Source organism: Oncorhynchus nerka, linkage group LG18 (assembly GCF_034236695.1).
Source record: "Oncorhynchus nerka isolate Pitt River linkage group LG18, Oner_Uvic_2.0, whole genome shotgun sequence".
Taxonomy (NCBI): Eukaryota; Metazoa; Chordata; class Actinopteri; order Salmoniformes; family Salmonidae; genus Oncorhynchus; species Oncorhynchus nerka.
Window position 1 is genome coordinate 66,663,326 of NC_088413.1, and position 26,787 is coordinate 66,690,112.

Here is a 26,787-nt window from a genome sequence, read left to right on the forward strand (position 1 = left end):
CTACTGACCCTGGAACTGACTCTGTATATAGCTACTGACCCTGGAACTGAACCTGTATATAGCTACTGACCCTGTAACTACTGACACTGGAAATGACTCTGTATATAGCTACTGACCCTGTGAATAGCTAACCCTGGAACTGACTCTGTATATAGCTACTGACCCTGGAACTGACCCTGTATATAGCTACTGACCCTGGAACTGACTCTGTATATAGCTACTGACCCTGTATATAGCTACTGACCCTGGAACTGACTGTATATAGCTACCGACCCTGGAACTGAACCTGTATATAGCTACTGACCCAAGAACTGAACCTGTATGAAGCTACTGACCCTGGAAATGACTCTGTGTATAGCTACTGACCCTGGAACTGAACCTGTATATAGCTACTGACCCCTGGAACTGACCCTGTATATAGCTACTGACCCTGGAACTGACCCTGTATATAGCTACTGACCCTGGAACTGACCCTGTATATAGCTACTGACCCTGGAACTGACTCTGTATATAGCTACTGACCCTGGAACTGACCCTGTATATAGCTACTGACCCTGGAACTGACTCTGTATATAGCTACTGACCCTGGAACTGAACCTGTATATAGCTACTGACCCTGAACTGAACCTGTATGAAGCTACTGACCCTGGAAATGACTCTGTATATAGCTACTGACCCTGGAACTGACTCTGTATATAGCTACTGACCCTGGAACTGACCTCTGTATATAGCTACTGACCCTGGAACTGACCCTGTATATAGCTACTGACCCTGAACTGACCTGTATATAGCTACTGACCCTGGAACTGACTCTGTATATAGCTACTGACCCTGGAACTGACTCTGTATGCTACTACCCTGGAACTGCCTCTGTATATAGCTACTGACCCTGTACTGATATAGCTACTGACCCTGGAACTGACCCTGTATATAGCTACTGACCCTGGAACTGACTCTGTATATAGCTACTGACCCTGTATATAGCTACTGACCCTGGAACTGACTCTGTATATAGCTACTGACCCTGGAACTGACTCTGTATATAGCTACTGACCCTGGAACTGACTCTGTATATAGCTACTGACCCTGGAACTGACCCTGTATATAGCTACTGACCCTGGAACTGACCCTGTATATAGCTACTGACCCTGGAACTGACCCTGTATATAGCTACTGACCCTGGAACTGACCCTGTATATAGCTACTGGCCCTGGAACTGACCCTGTATATAGCTACTGACCCTGGAACTGACTCTGTATATAGCTACTGACCCTGGAACTGACCCTGTATATAGCTACTGACCCTGGAACTGACCCTGTATATAGCTACTGACCCTGGAACTGACTCTGTATATAGCTACTGACCCTGTGAACTCTGTATATAGCTACTGACCCTGAACTGACTCTGTATATAGCTACCTGACCCTGTATATAGCTACTGACCCTGGAACTGACCTGTATATAGCTACTGACCCTGGAACTGACTCTGTATATAGCTACTGACCCTGGAACTGACCCTGTATATAGCTACTGACCCTGGAACTGACCCTGTATATAGCTACTGACCCTGGAACTGAACCTGTATATAGCTACTGACCCTGGAACTGACCCTGTATATAGCTACTGACCCTGGAATATAGCTACTGACCCTGGAACTGACCTGTATATAGCTACTGACCCTGGAACTGAACCTGTATATAGCTACTGACCCTGTATACTGACCCTGTATATAGCTACTGACCCTGTATATAGCTAGTGACCCTGGAACTGACCCTGTATATAGCTACTGACCCTGGAACTGACTCTGTATATAGCTACTGACCCTGTATATAGCTACTGACCCTGGAACTGACCCTGTATATAGCTACTGACCCTGGAACTGACTCTGTATATAGCTACTGACCCTGGAACTGACTCTGTATATAGCTACTGACCCTGGAACTGACCCTGTATATAGCTACTGACCCTGGAACTACTGACCCTGTGACCCTGTATATAGCTACTGACCCTGGAACTGACCCTGTATATAGCTACTGACCCTGGAACTGACTGTATATAGCTACTGACCCTGTATAGCTACTGACCCTGGAACTGACTCTGTATATAGCTACTGACCCTGTATATAGCTACTGACCCTGGAACTGCCTCTGTATATAGCTACCGACCCTGGAACTGAACCTGTATATAGCTACTGACCCTGGAACTGACTCTGTATATAGCTATATAGCTACTGACCCTGGAACTGACTCTGTATATAGCTACTGACCCTGGAACTGACTCTGTATATAGCTACCTACTGACCCTGGAACTGACCTGTATATAGCTACTGCTGAACTCTGTACTGACCCTGTATATAGCTACTGACCCTGGAAATGACTCTGTATATAGCTACTGACCCTGTATATAGCTATTGACCCTGGAACTGACTACTGTATATAGCTACTGACCCTGGAACTGACTCTGTATATAGCTACTGACCCTGTATATAGCTAACTGAACTGACTGTATATAGCTACTGACCCTGTACTACTGACCCTGAACCTGAACTGAACTGACTCTGTATATAGCTACTGACCCTGGAACTGAACCTGTATATAGCTACTGACCCTGGAACTGACCCTGTATATAGCTACTGACCCTGGAACTGACTCCTGTATATAGCTAACTGACCCCCTGTGAACCTCTGTATATAGCTACTGAACTGACCTGTATATAGCTACTGACTCCTGTATATAGCTACTGACCCTGAACTAGCTACTGACCCTGGAACTGACCCTGTATATAGCTACTGACCCTGGAACTGACTCTGTATATAGCTACTGACTGAACCTGTATATAGCTACTGACCCTGAACTGAACCTGTATATAGCTACTGACCCTGGAACTGACTCTGTATCTGACCCTGTATAGCTACTGACCCTGAACTGAACTGACCTGTATATAGCTACTGACCCTGGAACTGACTCTGTATATAGCTACTGACCCTGTATATAGCTACTGACCCAAGAACTGAACCTGTATGAAGCTACTTACCCTGGAACTGACTCTGTATATAGCTACTGACCCTGGAACTGACTCTGTATATAGCTACTCACCCTGGAACTGACCCTGTATATAGCTACTGACACTGGAAATGACTCTGTATATAGCTACTGACCCTGGAACTGACCCTGTGTATAGCTACTGACCCTGGAACTGACTCTGTATATAGCTACTGACCCTGGAACTGACTCTGTATATAGCTACTGACCCTGGAACTGACTCTGTATATAGCTACTGACCCTGTATATAGCTACTGACCCTGGAACTGACTCTGTATATAGCTACTGACCCTGTATATAGCTACTGACCCTGGAACTGACTCTGTATATAGCTACTGACCCTGGAACTGACCCTGTATATAGCTACTGACCCAAGAACTGAACCTGTATATAGCTACTGACCCTGTATATAGCTACTGACCCTGTATATAGCTACTGACCCTGTATATAGCTACTGACCCTGGAACTGACCCTGTATATAGCTACTGACCCAAGAACTGAACCTGTATATAGCTACTGACCCTGTATATAGCTACTGACCCTGTATATAGCTACTGACCCTGTATATAGCTACTGACCCTGTATATAGCTAGTGACCCTGGAACTGACCCTGTATATAGCTACTGACCCTGGAACTGACTCTGTATATAGCTACTGACCCTGTATATAGCTACTGACCCTGGAACTGACCCTGTATATAGCACTTGACCCTGGAACTGACTCTGTATATAGCTACTGACCCTGGAACTGACTCTGTATATAGCTACTGACCCTGGAACTGACCCTGTATATAGCTACTGACCCTGGAACTGACTCTGTATATAGCTACTGACCCTGGAAATGACCCTGTATATAGCTACTGACCCTGGAACTGACCCTGTATATAGCTACCGACCCTGGAACTGACTCTGTATATAGCTACTGACCCTGTATATAGCTACTGACCCTGGAACTGACTCTGTATATAGCTACTGACCCTGTATATAGCTACTGACCCTGGAACTGCCTCTGTATATAGCTAGAACCCTGACTGAACCTGTATATAGCTACTGACCCTGGAACTGACTCTGTATATAGCTACTGACCCTGGAACTGACCTGTATATAGCTACTGACCCTGGAACTGACCTGTATATAGCTACTGACCCTGGAACTGACTCTGTATATAGCTACTGACCCTGGAACTGACTCTGTATATAGCTACTGACCCTGTATATAGCTACTGACACTGGAAATGACTCTGTATATAGCTACTACTGACCCTGGAACTGACTCTGTATATAGCTACTGACCCTGGAACCTCTGTATATAGCTGACCCTGTATATAGCTACTGACCCTGGAACTGACTCTGTATATAGCTACTGACCCTGTATATAGCTACCGACCCTGGAACTGACTCTGTATATAGCTACTGACCCTGTATATAGCTACTGACCCTGGAACTGACTCTGTAACTACTGACCCTGGAACTGACTCTGTATATAGCTACTGACCCTGTGATATAGCTACTGACCCTGGAACTGACTCTGTATATAGCTACTGACCCTGGAACTGAACCTGTATATAGCTACTGACCCTGGAACTGACTCTGTACTGAACTGACCTGTATATAGCTACTGACCCTGGAACTGACCCTGAATAGCTACTGACCCTGGAAATGACTCTGTATATAGCTACTGACCCTGAACTACTGACCCTGTATATAGCTACTGACCCTGAACTCTGCTACTGACTGTATATAGCTACCGACCCTGGAACTGACTCTGTATGTACTGATAGCTACTGACCCTGAACCTGTATGAAGCTACTGACCCTGGAAATGACTCTGTGTATAGCTACTGACCCTGGAACTGACTCTGTATATAGCTACTGACCCTGGAACTGACTCTGTATATAGCTACTGACCCTGTATATAGCTACTGACCCTGTATATATAGCTACTGACCCTGTAAGAACTGAACCTCTGTATATAGCTACTGACCCTGTATATAGCTACTGACCCTGTATATAGCTACTGACCCTGGAACTGACTCTGTATATAGCTACTGGAACTGACACCCTGGAACTGAACTGACCTGTATATAGCTACTGACCCTGGAACTGACTCTGTATATAGCTACTGACCCTGGAACTGACCCTGTATATAGCTACTGACCCTGGAACTGACTCTGTATATAGCTACTGACCCCCTGTATATAGCTACTGACCCTGGAACTGACTCTGTATATAGCTACTGACCCTGTATATAGCTACTGACCCAAGAACTGAACCTGTATGAAGCTACTTACCCTGGAACTGACTCTGTATATAGCTACTGACCCTGGAACTGACTCTGTATATAGCTACTCACCCTGGAACTGACCCTGTATATAGCTACTGACACTGGAAATGACTCTGTATATAGCTACTGACCCTGGAACTGACCCTGTGTATAGCTACTGACCCTGGAACTGACTCTGTATATAGCTACTGACCCTGGAACTGACTCTGTATATAGCTACTGACCCTGGAACTGACTCTGTATATAGCTACTGACCCTGTATATAGCTACCGACCCTGGAACTGACTCTGTATATAGCTACTGACCCTGTATATAGCTACCGACCCTGGAACTGACTCTGTATATAGCTACTGACCCTGGAACTGACCCTGTATATAGCTACTGACCCAAGAACTGAACCTGTATATAGCTACTGACCCTGTACTGACCCTGGAACTGAGCTACTGACCCTGTATATAGCTACTGACCCTGACCCTATAGCTACTGACCCAAGAACTGAACCTGTATATAGCTACTGACCCTGTATATAGCTACTGACCCTGTATATAGCTACTGACCCTGGAACTGACTCTGTATAGCTAACTGACCCTGTATATAGCTGACCCTGTGACCTGTATAGCTACTGACCCTGTATATAGCTACTGACCCTGGAACTGACTACTGACCCTGTATATAGCTACTGACCCTGTATACCCTGCCCTGTATATAGCTACTGACCCTGGAACTGACTCTGTATATAGCTACTGACCCTGGATACTGAGCTACTGACCCTGGAACCCTGCTACTGACCCTGGAACTGACCCTGTATATAGCTACTGACCCTGGAACTGACTGTATATAGCTACTGACCCTGTATATAGCTACTGACCCTGGAAATGACCCTGTATATAGCTACTGACCCTGGAACTGACCCTGTATATAGCTACCGACCCTGGAACTGACTCTGTATATAGCTACTGACCCTGTATATAGCTACTGACCCTGGAACTGACTCTGTATATAGCTACTGACCCTGTATATAGCTACTGACCCTGGAACTGCCTCTGTATATAGCTACCGACCCTGGAACTGAACCTGTATATAGCTACTGACCCTGGAACTGACTCTGTATATAGCTACTGACCCTGGAACTGACCCTGTATATAGCTACTGACCCTGGAACTGACTCTGTATATAGCTACTGACCCTGGAACTGACTCTGTATATAGCTACCGACCCTGGAACTGAACCTGTATATAGCTACTGACCCTGTATATAGCTACTGACACTGGAAATGACTCTGTATATAGCTACTGACCCTGTATATAGCTATTGACCCTGGAAATGACTCTGTATATAGCTACTGACCCTGTATATAGCTACCGACCCTGGAACTGACTCTGTATATAGCTACTGACCCTGTATATAGCTACCGACCCTGGAACTGACTCTGTATATAGCTACTGACCCTGTATATAGCTACTGACCCAAGAACTGAACCTGTATGAAGCTACTTACCCTGGAACTGACTCTGTATATAGCTACTGACCCTGGAACTGAACCTGTATATAGCTACTGACCCTGGAACTGACTCTGTATATAGCTACTGACCCTAGAACTGAACCTGTATATAGCTACTCACCCTGGAACTGACCCTGTATATAGCTACTGACACTGGAAATGACTCTGTATATAGCTACTGACCCTGGAACAGACCCTGTATATAGCTACTGACCCTGGAACTGCCTCTGTATATAGCTACCGACCCTGGAACTGAACCTGTATATAACTACTGACCCAAGAACTGAACCTGTATGAAGCTACTGACCCTGGAAATGACTCTGTGTATAGCTACTGACCCTGGAACTGACTCTGTATATAGCTACTGACCCTGGAACTGCCTCCGTATATAGCTACCGACCCTGGAACTGAACCTGTATATAGCTACTGACCCAAGAACTGAACCTGTATGAAGCTACTGACCCTGGAAATGACTCTGTGTATAGCTACTGACCCTGGAACTGACTCTGTATATAGCTACTGACCCTGGAACTGACTCTGTATATAGCTACTGACCCTGTATATAGCTACTGACCCTGGAACTGACCCTGTATATAGCTACTGACCCTGGAACTGACTCTGACCCTGTATATAGCTACTGACCCTGGAACTGACCCTGTATATAGCTACTGACCCTGGAACTGACTCTGTATATAGCTACTGACCCTGGAACTGACTCTGTATATAGCTACTGACCCTGGAACTGACCCTGTATATAGCTACTGACCCTGGAACTGACCCTGTATATAGCCCCCTGGAACTGACTCTGTATATAGCTACTGACCCTGGAACTGACCCTGTATAAGCTACTGACCCTGGAACTGACCCTGTATATAGCTACTGACCCTGGAACTGACCCTGTAACTGACTGACCCTGTATATAGCTACTGACCCTGTATATAGCTACTGACCCTGGAACTGACCCTACTGACCCTAACTGACCCTGTATAGCTACTGACCCTGGAACTGACTCTGTATATAGCTACTGACCCTGGAACTGACTCTGTATATAGCTACTGACCCTGGAACTGACCCTGTATAAGCTACTGACCCTGGAACTAATACCCTACTACTGACCCTGGAACTGACCCTGTATATAGCTACTGACCCTGGAACTGACCCTGTATATAGCTACTGACCCTGGAACTGACCCTGTATATAGCTACCGACCCTGGAACTGACTCTGTATATAGCTACTGACCCTGTATATAGCTACTGACCCTGGAACTGACTCTGTATATAGCTACTGACCCTGTATATAGCTACTGACCCTGGAACTGACTCTGTATATAGCTACTGACCCTGGAACTGACCCTGTATATAGCTACTGACCCTGGAACTGACCCTGTATATAGCTACTGACCCTGGAACTGACCCTGTGTATAGCTACTGACCCTGGAACTGACTCTGTATATAGCTACTGACCCTGGAACTGACTCTGTATATAGCTACTGACCCTGGAACTGACCCTGTATGAAGCTACTGACCCTGGAAATGACTCTGTATATAGCTACTGACCCTGGAACTGATCCTGTATGAAGCTACTGACCCTGGAACTGACCCTGTATATAGCTACTGGCCCTGGAACTGACCCTGTATATAGCTACTGACCCTGGAACTGACCCTGTATATAGCTACTGACCCTGGAACTGACCCTGTATATAGCTACTGACCCTGGAACTGACCCTGTATATAGCTACCGACCCTGGAACTGACTCTGTATATAGCTACTGACCCTGTATATAGCTACTGACCCTGGAACTGACTCTGTATATAGCTACTGACCCTGTATATAGCTACTGACCCTGGAACTGACTCTGTATATAGCTACTGACCCTGGAACTGACCCTGTATATAGCTACTGACCCTGGAACTGACCCTGTATATAGCTACTGACCCTGGAACTGACCCTGTATATAGCTACTGACCCTGGAACTGACTCTGTATATATATGTATATATTCTATTTCTCGTGTTTCTTTTTTGTTGTTGTACTACTGATATTGATTATTGAATTTTTGGGAAAGGAACAAGAAAGACATTTCACTATACTTGTGCAGGTGACAATAAAAACTTGAAGGTATTTCCAAGGTGCATAATAACTTGACACAGTTTGAAGACGGCCAGCACGGTTGTGAGGATCATTGTGAATAGTGTCTACTTGACCAATCCATCTTGACACTTACCACATCACTCTAAATGCTATTATCAGTTATTATACACACACTTCAAACTCACATCCTGTCCATACAGTCCTGTTGGCTTCTCTTCCTCACAATGGTGGGATTAAGTGTTCTAAAGAGTCTGTTACAAGCAGGTTTCAAGTTTTAATGTCACGTGCAAAAGCACAGTGAAATCAGTGGCGGTTTTTGAGGGGAAGACGGTTCATTATAATGGCTGGAAGAGAGCAAATGGAATGGCAATAAACCATGTGTTTGATGTATTTGATACCATTCCACTGATTCCGCTCCAGTCATTACCAAGAGCCTGTCCTCCCCAATTAAGGCGGCACCAACCACCTGAGAGTGAAATGCCTTTCTTGCAAGCTCTAAACCCAACAATGCAGTAATCAATATCCATGTAGTACTAGAAATACCACAAGGTAGAACAAAGCAAAGTCTCCTATCTTCCCTTCAGTCAACTTTATGTGTTCCATACCTTCCCTTCAGTTAACTTTGTGTTCCATACCTTCCCTTCAGTTAACTGTATGTGTTCCATACCTTCCCTTCAGTCAATTTTATGTGTGTTCCATACCTTCTCCTATCTTCTCTTCAGTCAACTTTATGTTCCATACCTTCTCCTATCTTCCCTTCAGTCAACTTTATGTTCCATACCTTCTCCTATCTTCCCTTCAGTCAACTTTATGTTCCATACCTTCTCCTATCTTCTCTTCAGTCAACTTTATGTTCCATACCTTCTCCTATCTTCCCTTCAGTCAACTTTATGTTCCATACCTTCTCCTATCTTCTCTTCAGTCAACTTTATGTTCCATACCTTCTCCTATCTTCTCTTCAGTCAACTTTATGTTCCATTCCTTCTCCTATCTTCTCTTCAGTTAACTTTGTGTTCCATTCCTTCTCCTATCTTCCTTTCAGTCAACTTGATGTGTTCCATACCTTCTCCTATCTTCCCTTCAGTCAACTTGATGTGTGTTCCATACCTTCCCTTCAGTCAATTTTGTGTGTTCCATACCTTCTCCTATCTTCCCTTCAGTCAACTTCATGTCTTTACTTCAAGTTGTAATATATGTTGATTGAAGGTTGTTCATGCGTGGGGGAGGGATAAACACGCACGCACACACACACGCGCGCACACACATTCCTCTACAGTCTCATCATGCACACCTTTTCACACATTAGGATGAATGATGAGCATTACACACACACACACACACACACACACGCACACACACTCCTTTTGAGGCATACAATAACATCTCAGCACACATTTACAGAACGAGGGAGCTCTTGTCTGGAGAGATGAAGAGAAGAGAGGGAGGAAGAGAAGAGAGAGGAAGAGAAGAGGATAAGGGGAGGAAGCAAGAGAGAGACAGAGAGAGATGGAGTAGTTGTGGTTGTTGTAGATTATTATTTTCTGTTTATGCGAGGGGCCTGCGTGAGACAATCACTTCAAGTGCCCTCCAATCAGGGCCTGAGTACAGTGGCGAGACCTAACGAACCCTCTACCCTCCTACCCTCTCTCCCCTCTCCTCTCCTCTTTTATCCACTCCTCTGTCCACTCCCTCGCTTCCCTCCACTCCACTCTGCAGCACTCTTCATTCCATTCCCTTGTGCCACAGCCCAAGGGCGAAGCCCTCTCTCTTTCCTCCACTCTCCTCCTTTCTCTACCACTCCCTCTATTCTCCCTCTACACCCTCTTTCTGCACCAGGGGATTCAGGCAGCAAGTTTAAAGAATAAAAGGCCTCACTGAAACTTGTGTGAAAGAGATAGAGAGTGGGAGAGAGAGTGAGAGACAAAGAGAGAGAGGAAGAGAGACAGAGAGAGAAAGTAAAAGAGAGAATTGTAAACATACGTTTCCCATGCCAATAAAGCCCCTTAAATTGAATTGAGAGAGAAATAGAGAGAGAGAAAGAGAGAGAGAGAGAGAGACAGACAGACAGAGAGAGAGAGAGAGAGAGAGAGAGAGAGACAGACAGACAGAGAGAGAGAGAGAGAGAGAGAGAGATTGGCCCCGCATTGTCTGTGTTAGGGGAGGGTTTGGCTGAGGCTCATCGCGCTCTAGCGACTCCTTGTGGCGGGCATTTCCCGCCCATAAGAGAGTGGGTGTTAAGAAGCGCGGCTTGGCGAGTCATGTTTCGGAGGACGCATGACTCAAACTTTGCTATTCCGTTGGGGAGTTACAGCAATGAAAGAAGATCAAAATTGGGGAGAAAAAGGGGTAAAATACAAAAAAAGGAAGTTACCAGAGTTAGAAAAAGACAATGAAGGGGCTAATGAGAGAGATATGGAACGATAGAGCCGTTTGTTCTCTTCTGACCGGGGTCATCAGTGTGTGATCTGTGACAACACTGTGACCTGCTCTTCTGTGACCTTCAGCCCAGCCTCTACGCCCAGGAGTTTTTTGACCCGACCATGTTAGCTTACAAACGCGTCTCCAACAGTGCAATGGCGTGTGTTTGCCCCAGTGTTGAAGGCGAGACGCGGTCCACCGGTCACCCCTCGCTGTCCCTCTCGCTCTCCTCCTTGTCCTTAATGGTAAACTAACAGATTGTAAACATGCTGCTACCACTTCTCTCTCTCTACCCCCCTCCTACCCTCCCTCTCTCTCTCTACCCCCCTCCTTCCCTCCCTCTCTCTCTCTACCCCCCTCCTTCCCTCACTCAATATCTATTTTTTTCTGGGGGTATTTTTTAAACAATGTCCTTCATGTTAGAGTGGTTACTGCAGCAGAAGGACATCATTAGCACCGTGGTTAAACTGTAATTTACACCATTAGAGAGGCAGGAGCCAATTTTATTGGCTAGTAAATTTCAGCTCTGAAATATTTAGACCATATGGCTCAATTTATGTAATAACCTTAATTTCTGCACCCTTCAGGTCCTGATGGCTGCTGGGCCTGGCTGGCGGAGTGAGGAGCGTGCACACACACACACACACACACACACACACACACACACACACACACACACACACACACACAGCTACACAGTAGCAGAAGATGCATCAGATTAATGCAGTGTCAGGTTGTGTTTGGGTGAAGGCGTGCGAGCAGCAACCAGATGGTCCCGGGGCTGATGACTGTCAGGGGTCCTGATCTGATCAATCACATGTATTAATACATCTCCCTTCACCAGGGGCCCCAAGGGCCCTACACACAACATCTGGAGAGAAGGGAGGATGGAGGGAGGAAGAAGAGGAGGAGAGGGGTAATTGTGCAGGAATGTATATGTCCAGTATTAATACATCTGACTTCATCAGGGGTCCAGGGACCACAACACAACATCAGGATGAAGAGGGAAGGAGGAGACGAGAGAGGGAGGAGGGAGACAGGGATGAGGGAGAGAGGGGAAAGAAAAAGGTGGGATGGAGGATAGTGTGACTAATTTAAGTGGAGAGTAGAGAGAAGAGAGAGGGAGAGAATGATGAGAAAAAGAGGGAGAGCTAGTGGGAGGAAACAGCAAGGAGAGAAAGAGGGAGAGCTAGTGGGAGGATACAGCAAGGAGAGAAACAGGGAGAGCTAGTGGGAGGATACAGCAAGGAGAGAAAGAGAGAGAGCTAGTGGGAGGATACAGCAAGGAGAGAAACAGGGAGAGCTAGTGGGAGGAAACAGCAAGGAGAGAAAGAGAGAGAGCTAGTGGGAGGATACAGCAAGGAGAGAAACAGGGAGAGCTAGTGGGAGGATACAGCAAGGAGAGAAAGAGAGAGAGCTAGTGGGAGGATACAGCAAGGAGAGAAACAGGGAGAGCTAGTGGGAGGAAACAGCAAGGAGAGAAAGAGGGAGAGCTAGTGGGAGGATACAGCAAGGAGAGAAAGAGGAGAGAATGATGAGAAAAGAGGAGAGCTAGTGGGAGGAAACAGCAAAGAGAGAAAGAGAGAGAACTAATGGGAGGAAACAGCAAGGAGAGAAAGAGGGAGAGCTAGTGGGAGGATACAGCAAGGAGAGAAAGAGGAGAGCTAGTGGGAGGATACAGCAAGGAGAGAAAGAGAGAGCTAGTGGGAGGATACAGCAAGGAGAGAAAGAGGGAGAGCTAATGGGAGGATACAGCAAAGAGAGAAAGAGAGAGAGCTAGTGGGAGGAAACAGCAAGGAGAGAAAGAGGGAGAGCTAATGGGAGGAAACAGCAAAGACAGAAAGAGGGAGAGCTAATGGGAGGAAACAGCAAAGACAGAAAGAGGGAGAGCTAATGGGAGGAAACAGCAAGGAGAGAAAGAGGGAGAGCTAATGGGAGGAAACAGCAAAGACAGAAAGAGGGAGAGCTAATGGGAGGAAACAGCAAAGACAGAAAGAGGGAGAGCTAGTGGGAGGATACAGCAAAGACAGAAAAAGGGAGAGCTAGTGGGAGGATACAGCAAGGAGAGAAAGAGGGAGAGCTAATGGGAGGAAACAGCAAAGACAGAAAGAGGGAGAGCTAGTGGGAGGATACAGCAAAGACAGAAAGAGGGAGAGCTAGTGGGAGGATACAGCAAGGAGAGAAACAGGGAGAGCTAGTGGGAGGATACAGCAAGGAGAGAAAGAGAGAGAGCTAGTGGGAGGATACAGCAAGGAGAGAAACAGGGAGAGCTAGTGGGAGGAAACAGCAAGGAGAGAAAGAGGGAGAGCTAGTGGGAGGATACAGCAAGGAGAGAAAGAGGGAGAGAATGATGAGAAAAAGAGGGAGAGCTAGTGGGAGGAAACAGCAAAGAGAGAAAGAGAGAGAACTAATGGGAGGAAACAGCAAGGAGAGAAAGAGGGAGAGCTAGTGGGAGGATACAGCAAGGAGAGAAAGAGGGAGAGCTAGTGGGAGGATACAGCAAGGAGAGAAAGAGAGAGAGCTAGTGGGAGGATACAGCAAGGAGAGAAAGAGGGAGAGCTAATGGGAGGATACAGCAAAGAGAGAAAGAGAGAGAGCTAGTGGGAGGAAACAGCAAGGAGAGAAAGAGGGAGAGCTAATGGGAGGAAACAGCAAAGACAGAAAGAGGGAGAGCTAATGGGAGGAAACAGCAAAGACAGAAAGAGGGAGAGCTAATGGGAGGAAACAGCAAGGAGAGAAAGAGGGAGAGCTAATGGGAGGAAACAGCAAAGACAGAAAGAGGGAGAGCTAATGGGAGGAAACAGCAAAGACAGAAAGAGGGAGAGCTAGTGGGAGGATACAGCAAAGACAGAAAAAGGGAGAGCTAGTGGGAGGATACAGCAAGGAGAGAAAGAGGGAGAGCTAATGGGAGGAAACAGCAAAGACAGAAAGAGGGAGAGCTAGTGGGAGGATACAGCAAAGACAGAAAGAGGGAGAGCTAGTGGGAGGATACAGCAAGGAGAGAAAGATTTAGCAAAGACAGAAAGAAGCTGGATCTGGAATAGGAAGTGGGGAGTAAATAGGTGTTACGTTAGCATCTCTAGATTGGTGTGCAGTATGTGTGTGTGTGTGTGTGTGTGTGTGTGTGTGTGTGTGTGTGTAACTGCGGTCTGCCAGGCGGGCGCAGGGTTCTGGCGGGGCAGACCGCCTGCGTTCTGTACCCTCATTCTATCTGATCGCCATGACGACCCCATTAATCATCCACACTGGCACGGAGAGGTGCTCCCAGCCCAGTCAGAGATCAATACACACACACACACACATACAGGCTTATTGGTTATATCCGTGGTTGATCTCCCTCTCAGTAGTGGACATTAGTGAGGAGAACATCAAACCATCTGCTCTGAAGGCTGTCAGACTAGAGAGGAGAAAACTATGCCAGACTACACTGATTAACTGCCAACTTCTCTCCCATAAACCTAAGAACTTTACCAACCCGTTTGTCCACATAAAAACAGACTTACATTCATGTTTAACTAATTTAAAAAGGTTGGTGGAGTTCTTTATGCTAATTGAAGAGAAAGGGAGAGAGGGGGAGAGAGGAGGAAAAAGAGGAGATGGAGAGAGGAAGAGAGAGATGGAGAGAGGAAAAGAGAGCTGGAGAGAGATGAAGAGAGAGGGAGAGAGGAGGAGAGAGAGAGGAGGAGAGAGATGGAGGGAGAGAGGAGAGAGATGGAGAGAGATGAAGAGAGATGAAGAGAGAGGGAGAGAGGAGGAGAGAGGAGAGAGATAGAGAGAGTTGGAGAGATGGAGAGAGGCAGAGAGAGGAGGAGAGAGATGGAGATAGAGGGAGAGAAAGGGAGAGAGATGAGGAGAGAGATGGAGGGAGAGAGGAGAGAGATGGAGAGAGGAGGAGAGAGATGGAGAGAGGAGGAGAGAAATTAACAAAAACATAAATGTTGAACTAATTTAAATAGGTTGGTGGAGTTTTTTATGTTAATTGAAGAGAAAGGGAGAGAGGATGAGAGAGGAGGAGAAAGAGGAGAGAGATGGAGAGAGGAAGAGAGAGTGGGAGAGAGATGGAGAGAGAGGGAGAGAGCAGGAGAGAGATGAGAGACATGGAGAGAGGAGGAGAAAGAGGAGAGAGATGGAGAGAGGAAGAGAGAGATTGAGAGAGGAAGAGAGAGTTGGAGAGAGATGAGAGAGGAGGAGAGAGGAGGAGAAAGAGGAGAGAGATGGGAGAGGAGGAGAGAGATTGAGAGAGGAAGAGAGAGTTGGAGAGAGATGGAGAGAGAGGGAGAGAGGAGGAGAGAGATGAGAGAGAGGGAGAGAGGAGGAGAGAGATGGAGAAAGAGGAGAGATATGGAGAGAGGAAGAGAGAGATGGAGAGAGGAAGAGAGAGATGGAGAGAGGAAGAGAGAGATGGAGAGAGGAGGAGAGAGGTAGAGAGAGGAGGAGAGAGGAAGAGAGAGATGGAGAGAGAGGGAGAGATGGAGAGAGGGAGAGAGGAGGAGGAGGAGGAGAGAGGAGGAGAGGAGGAGTGAGAAAATGTTAGAGAGAGAAGAGAACAAAGAAAACAAATACGGAGTAGAGAATCAACTTGTGATTAGTGAACAGTTGTCTACAGTAAGATCAATAGACAGCAGAGTGTGGAGTCCACAGAGAAACAGGTGTGATAGCATAAGGCCAGAGGTAGAGAGCTACGATCCCAACCTCCCAAACCCGGCCCCCAGCCAAAAGACCCATCTGCGGCCTCACACACAGACATTTATTTTTATTTTTATTTAACCTTTATTTAACTAGGCAAGTCAGTTAAGAACAAATTATAATTTACAATGACGGCCTACCCCGGCCAAACCCTAATGACGCTGGGCCAATTGTGCGCCGCCTTATGGGACTCCCAATCCCGGCTGGTTGTGATACAGCCTGGAATCGAACCAGGGTCTGTAGCACACACACCAGTGGAACAGAGATGATTTCATGAACATTCAAAAACATTAGTGTGATTTGTAACCTTGCCTGAAGACTTGTCTTAGCTCCTGGCACTAATGCCTTGGCTTTAGCTCAGAGGATTAACACAGTCTTGTGTCTATTTTTGTGTCTCTTTTGTTCTTTCTTTTTTTTCTCAGTGAGCGACTGAGACTGACTTCACACACCCATTGTCACAAATGACCGTGGCGGCATTCTGGCCGCTCCACATCAATGAAACACACACACACACACACACACACACACACACACACACACACACACACACACACACACACACACTCCATATCAATGAGGTGAAAGGTCTGTATTTACATTCTGTATTAATTATGACTGACAACACAAAGGTCAGAGGGCGAGAAAACAGGATGTTTAAAGCAGCTAGATATCTATATACTCCACCCTTTTCCATTGTTCTCGCTCTCTCTCTTTCTCATCCTCTCTCTCTTCCATTAAGAAAAAAACACATGAATTCCACATGTGAACATGTGAATTGTTCCAAAAACACGTTTTCATGTGATCTTATGTGAAGTTAATGTAATAACATGTGACAACATGTAAAGCGACATGTGATCAATGACAATCCATGACAATGGCATCTTGGTGAAAGTGATGGTATATACTGTAGGTTGACACACACACACAGAGCTTTGAGCGGTGGCGTGGTGTGCTGAGGGGATGCTATCACTGAGAGGCGTTGGCATGGCGATCTACTGATGTCAGGCTGTTTACTGAGCTGCCAGGTTACATTTAGACTGGCTGACAGGCAGCAAGGGAGGATCTGTGTGTGTGTGTGTGTGTGTGTGTGTGTGTGTGTGTGTGTGTTTGTGTTTGTGTTTGTGTGTGTGTGTGTGTGTGTGTGTGTGTGTGTGTGTGTGTGTTGTTTGTGTGTGTGTGTGTGTGTGTGTTTGTGTGTGTTTATGAATGGCACATTTAGAGGTATTCTCCATGTGGGAGCGTTGGAGCAGACTTGGCGTGGAGGTGGAGGATTGTGGGAAGGGCCCTGGAGGACAGGAGCCCTGGCTGTGTGTGTGTGTGTCTGTGTTTATGAAAGGCACATTTAGAGGTATTCTCCATGTGGGAGCGTTGGAGCAGACTTGGCGTGGAGGTGGAGGATTGTGGGAAGGGCCCTGAAGGACAGGAGCCCCTGACTGTGTGTGTGTGCCTGCAGGTCCCTTCACTGGCAAACAGATGACACCAGCACCACAGGCTGTGACCAACACATGCACGCAATGATAATACAGACACACATGCATATCGTGTCTTGTCTTACCGGTACTGTCAACGCAATAATAGTAGAGGTGTTAAGTGTGGGGTCTGTGGGCTGTTTTCTGTACACCAGGCGATACTGTGAAATCCTTCCATTGGGTTGTCCAGGCTGTGTCCAGTTCAACTGTACTGAATATGCACCTGCCAACACACAAACAGATATTACACACAGTAAGAATAACATAGGAAGTCAAACGTCACCTTTTCTTCCCTCCCTCTATTTCATCTCTCACTCACTCGTCGGTGTGACAATAGGAGGAGCAATGTCCTCTGGACCCGCCTCCATGGTGACAGCTGAAGCCCATTGGCTGCGAGCAGAGCCGCGGGAGTTGTGGGCATGTACACTGTACTGGTATTGTCTGAAGGGCTGGAGGGCGTCGCTGGCGTCGATAAAATCTAGCGGCCCATTGGACCAGATAAACACCAACAGCTCCTCCTGCGTCCCCATTGGTCGCCTGGCAGGAAACAGGAAGAGCAAGTGAGTTACGCTAACTAACCCTGAGGTTCATCTCTAAGCCGTAGTTACAACTTGAGAGAGAAATAGAGAGCAATTGGAGAAGGGTTAAAAGATGGCAATGAAAAGAGGAGAGAAGAAGCGAAAAGGGGCAAGAGGATGGTAGTCTCTAATCATTCCAACTGCATCAAAACAACATTGCGCACGTGTGTTTTGGTTCACAATGTACATCTAAACTACAGCTGGACTTGATGACATAGCTCAAAACACCCCTCTACCACTTCCTCCAACTGTGTGTCTCCATTAGAAACCTCTGGATCTCAGAATCACAGATGCACTGAAGTCCCCAAAGTCTATAGCAAGCCCCCCTATACATACTGTATTAAGTGAGAGAGTCAGACAGTGTGTGTTTGGTCATGCTAAGCATGATCTGAATGCTCAACTGTATTCCTTCCTCTGGGATTAACTTCTCCTACTGAATTTGAGTAACTCCAATTTTGGTATACCAAAGTCTGACTCCTTGTGTGGATGTGAAGTTAGGATTCTTCCCTCAGCCTATATGCTAATGATGTTTCCACAGGACTTATCAAGGCTTAGATACTCTCTGACCCTGCATACAGATACCACTGGTCAACAACACACACTTGACCTTGACCACAGGCAAACACAGGCAGACAAACACACACACACATGCACACACACAGGCAGACACATGGGTGCACGCACACAACACACACACACCAGGCAGACACATGGGTGCACGCACACAACACACACACACCAGGCAGATGAAAAACTAGCACAGTGGGTAGTCGATACACACAAATGCAGACTAAACATACACATACACTACCGTTTAAAAGATTGGGGTCAATTAGAAATGTCCTTGTTTTAGAAAGAAAATCACATTTTTTGTCCATTAGAATAACATAAAATTGATGACAAACTTGTATTAGCTAACACAACGTGCCATTGGAACACAGGAGTGATGGTTGCTGATACTGGGCCTCTGTACGCCTATGTAGATATTCCATTAAAAATCAGCCGTTTCCAGCTACAATAGTCATTTACAACATTAACAATGTCTACACAGTATTTCTGATCAATTTGATGTTATTTTAATGGACCAATGTGCTTTTCTTTCATAAACAAGGACAAGTGACCCCAAACTTTTGCACTGTAGTGTATGTATTCCAGGCGGACTAAACACAAACACGACACACACCAACACACATACAAAGCAGATTAGAAAGTCTTAATCTGAATTACCTAGTAAACTAAGAGGTGCATGATGATGTTATTACTATTTTTTTAACAATTTATTTGATTTAACTAGGCAAGTCAGTTAAGAACAAATTCTTATTTTCAATGACGGCCTAGGAACAGTGGGTTAACTGACTGTTCAGGGGCAGAACGACAGATTTGTACCTTGTCAGCTCGGGGATTTGAACTTGCAACCTTCCGGTTACTAGTCCAACACTCTAACCACTAGGCTACCCTACCGCCCCATGATGGTATTACCTGTGTTTGAATGGTTACTAGCTGTGTATGAATGTTATTACCTGTGTATGAATGTTATTACCTGTGTGTGAATGGTTACTACCTGTGTATGAATGGTTACTAGCTGTGTATGAATGTTATTACCTGTGTGTGAATGGTTATTACCTGTGTATGAATGGTTACTAGCTGTGTATGAATGTTATTACCTGTGTATGAATGGTTACTAGCTGTGTATGAATGGTTACTACCTGTGTATGAATGGTTACTAGCTGTTTATGAATGTTATTACCTGTGTATGAATGTTATTACCTGTGTGTGAATGGTTATTACCTGTGTATGAATGGTTACTAGCTGTGTATGAATGTTATTACCTGTGTATGAATGGTTACTAGCTGTGTATGAATGGTTACTACCTGTGTATGAATGGTTACTAGCTGTGTATGAATGTTATTACCTGTGTGTGAATGTTATTACCTGTGTGTGAATGGTTACTACCTGTGTGTGAATGTTATTACCTGTGTGTGAATGTTATTACCTGTGTGTGAATGTTATTACCTGTGTATGAATGGTTACTAGCTGTGTATGAATGTTATTACCTGTGTATGAATGGTTACTAGCTGTGTATGAATGGTTATTACCTGTGTGTGAATGTTATTACCTGTGTATGAATGGTTACTAGCTGTGTATGAATGTTATTACCTGTGTATGAATAGTTATTACCTTTGTATGAATGGTTATTGCCTCTGTATGAATAGTTATTACCTTTGTATGAATGGTTATTACCTTTGTAGAAATGGTTATTACCTGCGTATGAATGGTTATTACCTGTGTATGAAGTATGAGGTGATGACTCCATTGGGCTTGTGGGGAGGGTTCCAGCAGACCTGGATGACTGTGGCTCCTGCTGCTGTCACTGTGGGGGGGTCCATATCCTCTGGAGGGGCCTCAGAGGTACGCACATATACCCCCTCACCCAACCCACACCCATCTGACATGGAGAGACATGGAGAGAAATGGAGAGAAAGGGAGTGACATGGAGAGACATGGAGAGACATGCAGAGACATGGAGAGACATGGAGAGACATGCAGAGACATGGAGAGACATGCAGAGACATGGAGAGAAATGGAGAGACATGGAGAGACATGCAGAGACTTGGAGAGACATGGAGAGACATGGAAAGACATGCAGAGACATGGAGAGACATGGAGAGACATGGAGAGAAATGGAGAGACATGGAGAGACATGGAGAGAAATGGAGAGACATGGAGAGACATGGAAAGACATGCAGAGACATGGAGAGACATGGAGAGACATGCAGAGACATGGAGAGAAATGGAGAGACATGGAGAGAAATAGAGAGACATGGAGAGACATGGAGAGACACGGAAAGACATGGAGAGACATGGAGAGAAATGGAGAGACGTGGAGAGACATGCAGAGACATGGAGAGACATTGAGAGACATGGAGAGACATGGAGAGACACGGAAAGACATGCAGAGACATGGAGAGACATGGAGAGAAATGGAGATACATGCAGAGACATGGAGAGACATTGAGAGACATGGAGAGAAATGGGGAGACATGCAGAGACATGGAGAGAAATGGGAAGACATGCAGAGACATGGAGAGACATGCAGAGACATGGAGAGACATGGAGAGACATGCAGAGAAATGGAGAGAAATGGAGAGACATGGAGAGAAATGGAGAGAGGGAGGGGGGGGAACAAAGAAGACAGAATTACCAAGTTTGTGTTCTAAATACTTGATAAGATGAGTTAACTACGCATAATTAAGTATTAAACACTGTCTCTCAAGGTAGTCTGTCATTGGTCATTCCCAGTCCATACCGGCTTGGCAGGCCTGGACTCTGATGTGGTACCTGGTGTAGGGGTCTAACCCAGACACACTGAGGTACTGTTCCCGTCCCACCGTACGCATCACAGACCTGGCACTTCCTGGATTCAACAGGATGTTGTAGTATAGAGGAAGACTCGTGTTGAACACACCTGAGAGAGGGAGAGTGAGAAAACGAGAGAGAGAGAGAGAGAGTGAGTGAGAGAGAGAATGAGAGATAGAGCGAGGGGGAGAGAGAGAGAGAACGTGACAGAGGATGAGAGAGAGAATGAGAGCGAGAGAGGGAGAGAATGTGAGAGAGAACGAGAGAGAGCATTCTTACTTTGTATTCCCATGACATCTCTCCTGTGTTTTGAATGCAATGTGGCTAGCTAGCAAAGTAACTCACAGATAAATATTGAGATGTGGTTCTCTATTAGAAAGGCCCTACATGCAAAATACAGTTTGTGCGATGGGAGACTAATAAACCAGGGTGTGCTGGTTCTGTTCCATTGATCAATGCTCTCTGATTTATCCTGCCTTTGGCCACGGACGCTCCCACGTGCTGGATTTACTACGGCATTGTGGGTAATTTAGTAGGATCTGAACATGTTCAGATGGTCAAGGGGACAGTGCATCACAGAGAGACTGGTATTGATGTGCACAGAGAGACAATGAACAGTCAGGACCAAGACATAACTGTCTGTATGCAGAGAGGTGGGAGGAGATATGGGAGGTCAGGGCAGGATGCATCACCCTCTGTGTACCTATTCTTTATAAGGATCCTCAATACGTCTATGTATGTGTGTGCATCTGTGACTGTTTGGATGTGTGTGTATGCGGGCTTTGACTATGATTGTCTGCCTGAAGTAATCCATCTATAAATATTATCTTCTCATTATGTGTGTTTACTATGAGAGGGGCCTGAAATAGCACACAGACATATCCATAGGCAGGCTATTCTAGAGTCATTACAGGTTGATTCTAAAAGAGGGGAAGTATTGCCTGATCTCTCACGCTTGGTTAGGCTGCTGGACCCAGGGTTTGGAGTGTGTGTGTGTGTCTGTACGTGCATGTGTGATTATTTGCGTGCGTTTAAGCATGTGCGTGTATGTGTGTGTGTGTGGAGGAGGGGTAAATATGTGCGGGGGTAATGTGTGTGTGTGTGTGTGTGTGGGAGGAGGGGTAATTATGTGCGGGGGTAATGTGTGTGTGTGTGTGTGGAGGGGGGGTAATGTGTGTGTGTGTGTGACAGATCGCTACTGAAGGGTCTCTCCTGGCTGCTGTGGCTACCATTACCCCTGATCAGGCTCTGTGTGGAGTTGAAAGTGGGGAAGTGTAACGCTGCTGATTAGTTATAAATAATAGAACTTAAGGAGAGCTCCCATTGAACCTCTGAGGCAGCCTGGCACAGATCAAAGTACTAATACGGGCAAGGTGTGTGTGTGTGTGTGTGTCTCAGCAGAAGGCTACATCTGTAGAGGGAGAAAGCTATGAGGAAAGGTGAATAATTTAAATGTTTCATTTGTTAAGATAATCAGGCCATTCTCAATGCATCCTGGAACTCATGAATGTTGAATGACCTATCTGCCTATAGTTGGTGTGAATTATGGAAAGGTACCTCTGATGGGAATATGAACAAATTGTGTGTCTGTGTGTGTGTGTGTGTGTGCGGAGGCAGAGACTAGTGGATTAGGGACATGAGACCGAGGTCACAAACAGCCTTATTGAGAGGTTGGGTCACATTTCTTTTGTCATAGCCATGTTACATAAAGCGTATATGAGCCTACAGGACCCGAGCCACTACCCATTGGTGGACCACTGCATTAGGGAAGTCTTTCCCACATCATAGGTGAGGGAAGCCTGACTCCAGTCCAGATAATATGTACTTCAGCCAACTCCTGACTATTGCTGTCATGCCAGTCGTATATGGCATGACAATGAACCAACATGCCAGTGACCTGGCTGAAACACATATTTGGACAACCAGATAAGGGGAGGAGCGAGTAGACAGAGAGGGGGGTAGTCACTGACCTGGGGGTGTCCAGGAGACGAAGAGAGAGCGGGGGCCAAACACGGTGACGTTATGAGGGGGCGGGACTCCCAGAGGGGAGGAGACTGGTGTCTGGACGACGTACCTGTTACTCAAACCACTACCGCCCCCGGTACTGGCCTCCAACACATACACATACCTGAGGGGGAGGAAGGGAGAGAGTCTGTAGTGTTCCCCAATGCGAGAACACAGAGACACACACAGAGACACAGACACACAGACACATACCTGAGGGGGAGGAAGGGAGAGAGTCTGTAGTGTTACACGATGGGAGAACACAGAGACACACACAGAGACACAGACACACAGACACACATACAGACATAGCCACAGAGAAGCGGTCCAACACATACACATACCTGAGGGGGAGGAAGGGAGAGAGTCTGTAGTGTTACACAATGGGAGAACACAGAGACACACACAGAGACACAGACACACAGACACACAGACAGACATAGCCACAGAGAAGCGGTCCAACACATTTTTTCGTCAGATTATATATTATATACTGTAAAATGAGTGAACAAAACATTAAGGACACCTTCCATTTTGCCCTCAGAACAGCCTCAATTCGTTGGGGCATGGACTCTACAAAGAGTGGAATGCGTTCCACAGGGATGCTGGCCTATGTTGACTTCAATGCTTCCCACAGTTGTGTCAAGTTGGCTGGATGTCCTTTGGGTGGTGGACCATTCTTGATACACATTGGAAACTGTTGAGTGTGAAAAACCTTGCAGTGTTGTGGTTCTTCACACAAACGGGTGTTCCTGGCACCTACTATAATACCCTGTTCAAAGGCACTAAAATCTTTTGTCTTGCCATTTTACCCCCCTATGAATGGCACATACAGTGGGGAGAACAAGTATTTGATACACTGCCGATTTGCAGGTTTTCCTACTTACAAAGCATGTAGAGGTCTGTCATTTTTATCATAGGTACAGTTCAACTGTGAGAGACGGAATCAAAAATCCATAAAATCACATTGTATGATTTTAGAGTAATTAATTTGCATTTCATTGCATGACACAAGTAACTTAATATTTGGTACAGAAACCTTTGTTTGCAATTACAGAGATCATACGTTTCCTGTAGTTCTTGACCAGTGTCACGCCCTGGTCTTAGTATTTTGTGTTTTCTTTATTACTTTGGTCAGGCCAGGGTGTGACATGGGTTATTTATGTGGTGTGTTTTGACTTGGGGTTTTTGTAGGTAAATGGGATTGTGGTTAGTGGGGTTGTCTAGAAAAGTCTATGGTTGCCTGGAGTGGTTCTCAATCAGAGGCAGGTGGTTATCGTTGTCTCTGATTGGGAACCATATTGAGGCAGCCATATTCTTTGAGTGTTTCGTGGGTGATTGTTCCTGTCTCTGTGTTAGTTTGCACCAGAATAGGTTGTTTAGGTTTTCACGTTACTTTTATTGTTTTGTTCGTGTTTATCTGTTATTAAACATGTATCGAAATAACCACGCTGCATTTTGGTCCGCCTCTCCTTCACCGGAAGAAAACCTTAACAACCAGGTTTGCACACACTGCAGCAGGGATTTTGGCCCCCTCCTCCATACAGACCGTATCCAGATCCTTCAGGTTTCGGGGCTGTCATTGGGCAATACGGACTTTTAGCTCCCTCCAAAGATGTTCTATTGGGTTCAGGTCTGGAGACTGGCTAGGCCACTCCAGGACCTTGAGATGCTTCTTACGGAGCCACTCCTTAGTTGCCATGCTGGAAGACCCAGCCACAACCCATCTTCAATGCTCTTACTGAGGGAAGGAGGTTGTTGGCCTAGATCTTGCGATACATGGCCCCATCCATCCTCCCCTCAATACGGTGCAGTCGTCCTGCACCCTTTGCAGAAAAGCATTCCCAAAGAATGATGTTTCCACCTCCATGCTTCACGGTTGGGATGGTGTTCTTGGGGTTGTACTCATCCTTCTTCTTCCTCCAAACACGGCGAGTGGAGTTTAGACCAAAAAGCTCTATTTTTGTCTCATCAGAACACATGACCTTCTCCCGTTCCTCCTCTGGATCATCCAGATGGTCAGACGGGCCTGGACATGCGCTGGCTTGAGCAGGGGGACCTTGCGTGCGCTGCAGGATTTAATCCATGATGGCGTAGTATGTTACTAATGGTTTTCTTTGAGACTGTGGTCCCAGCTCTCTTCAGGTCATTGACCAGGTCCTACCGTGTAGTTCTGAGCTGATCCCTCACCTTCCTCATGATCATTGATGCCCCACGAGGTGAGATCTTGCATGGAGCCCCAGACCTAGGGTGATTGACCGCCATCTTGAACTTCTTCCATTTTCTAATAATTGCGCCAACAGTTGTTGCCTTCTCACCAAGCTGCTTGCCTATTGTCCTGTAGCCCATCCCAGCCTTGTGCAGGTCTACAATTTTATCCCTGATGTCCTTACACAGCTCTCTGGTCTTGGCCATTGTGGAGAGGTTGGAGTCTGTTTGATTGAGTGTGTGGACAGGTGTCTTTTATACAAGTAACGAGTTCAAACAGGTGCAGTTAATACAGGTAATGAGTGGAGAACAGGACTGATTCTTAATGAAAAACTAACAGGTATGTGAGAGCCGGAATTCTTACTGGTTGGTAGGTGATCAAATACTTATGTCATGCAATAAAATGCAAATGAATTACTTAAAAATAATACAATGTGATTTTCTGGATTTTTGTTTTATATTCTGTCTCTCACAGTTGAAGCGTACCTCTGATAAAAATTACAGACCTCTACATGCTTTGTACATAGGAAAACCTGCAAAATCAGCAGTGTATCAAATACTTGTTCTCCCCACTGTATACACAATCCATGTCTCAATTGTCTTAAGGCTTAAAAATCATTCTTGAACCAGTCTCCTCTTCTTCATGTACACAGATTGAAGTGGATTTAACAAGTGACATCAATAGGGGATCATGGCTTTCACCTGGTCAGTGTGATGGAAAGAGCAGGTGTTCTTAATGTTTTGTACACAGTGTATATACACCGAATAAGAATATAAACGCAACATGAAACAATTTGAAAGGTTTTTACTGAGTTACAGTTCATATGAGGAAATGAGGCCCTAATCTATGGATTTCACATGACTGGGAATACCAATATGCATCTGTTGGTCACAAAAATAAGAAGGTGCGTGGATCAGAAAACCAGTCAGTATCTGGTGTGACCACCATTTGCCTCATGCAGCGTGACACATCTTTTGATCAGCAGGTTGATTGTGACCTGTGGAATGTTGTCTCACTCCACTTCAATGGCTGTGAGAAGTTGCTGGATATTGGCGGGAACTGGAACACGCTGCCATACACGTCTAGTTAAATGCGTACCCCTGAAAGGACTATTCACCAGCTGCCCCCTTATATCCACACCATAAAGACTATCC

General features: G+C 45.8%; 1 protein-coding gene across 1 annotated transcript in view; it reads right to left on the bottom strand.

The window, feature by feature from the left end:
• The window catches only part of ush2a (Usher syndrome 2A (autosomal recessive, mild)), a 458,847-nt gene that overhangs the window by 45,957 nt on the left and 386,103 nt on the right, over positions 1-26,787 (bottom strand). The window contains 5 exon segments of the mRNA XM_065004287.1: positions 17,572-17,708; positions 17,805-18,022; positions 20,347-20,509; positions 21,371-21,529; positions 23,391-23,548. Of these exon segments, the coding sequence (XP_064860359.1) occupies positions 17,572-17,708; positions 17,805-18,022; positions 20,347-20,509; positions 21,371-21,529; positions 23,391-23,548 (835 nt within the window).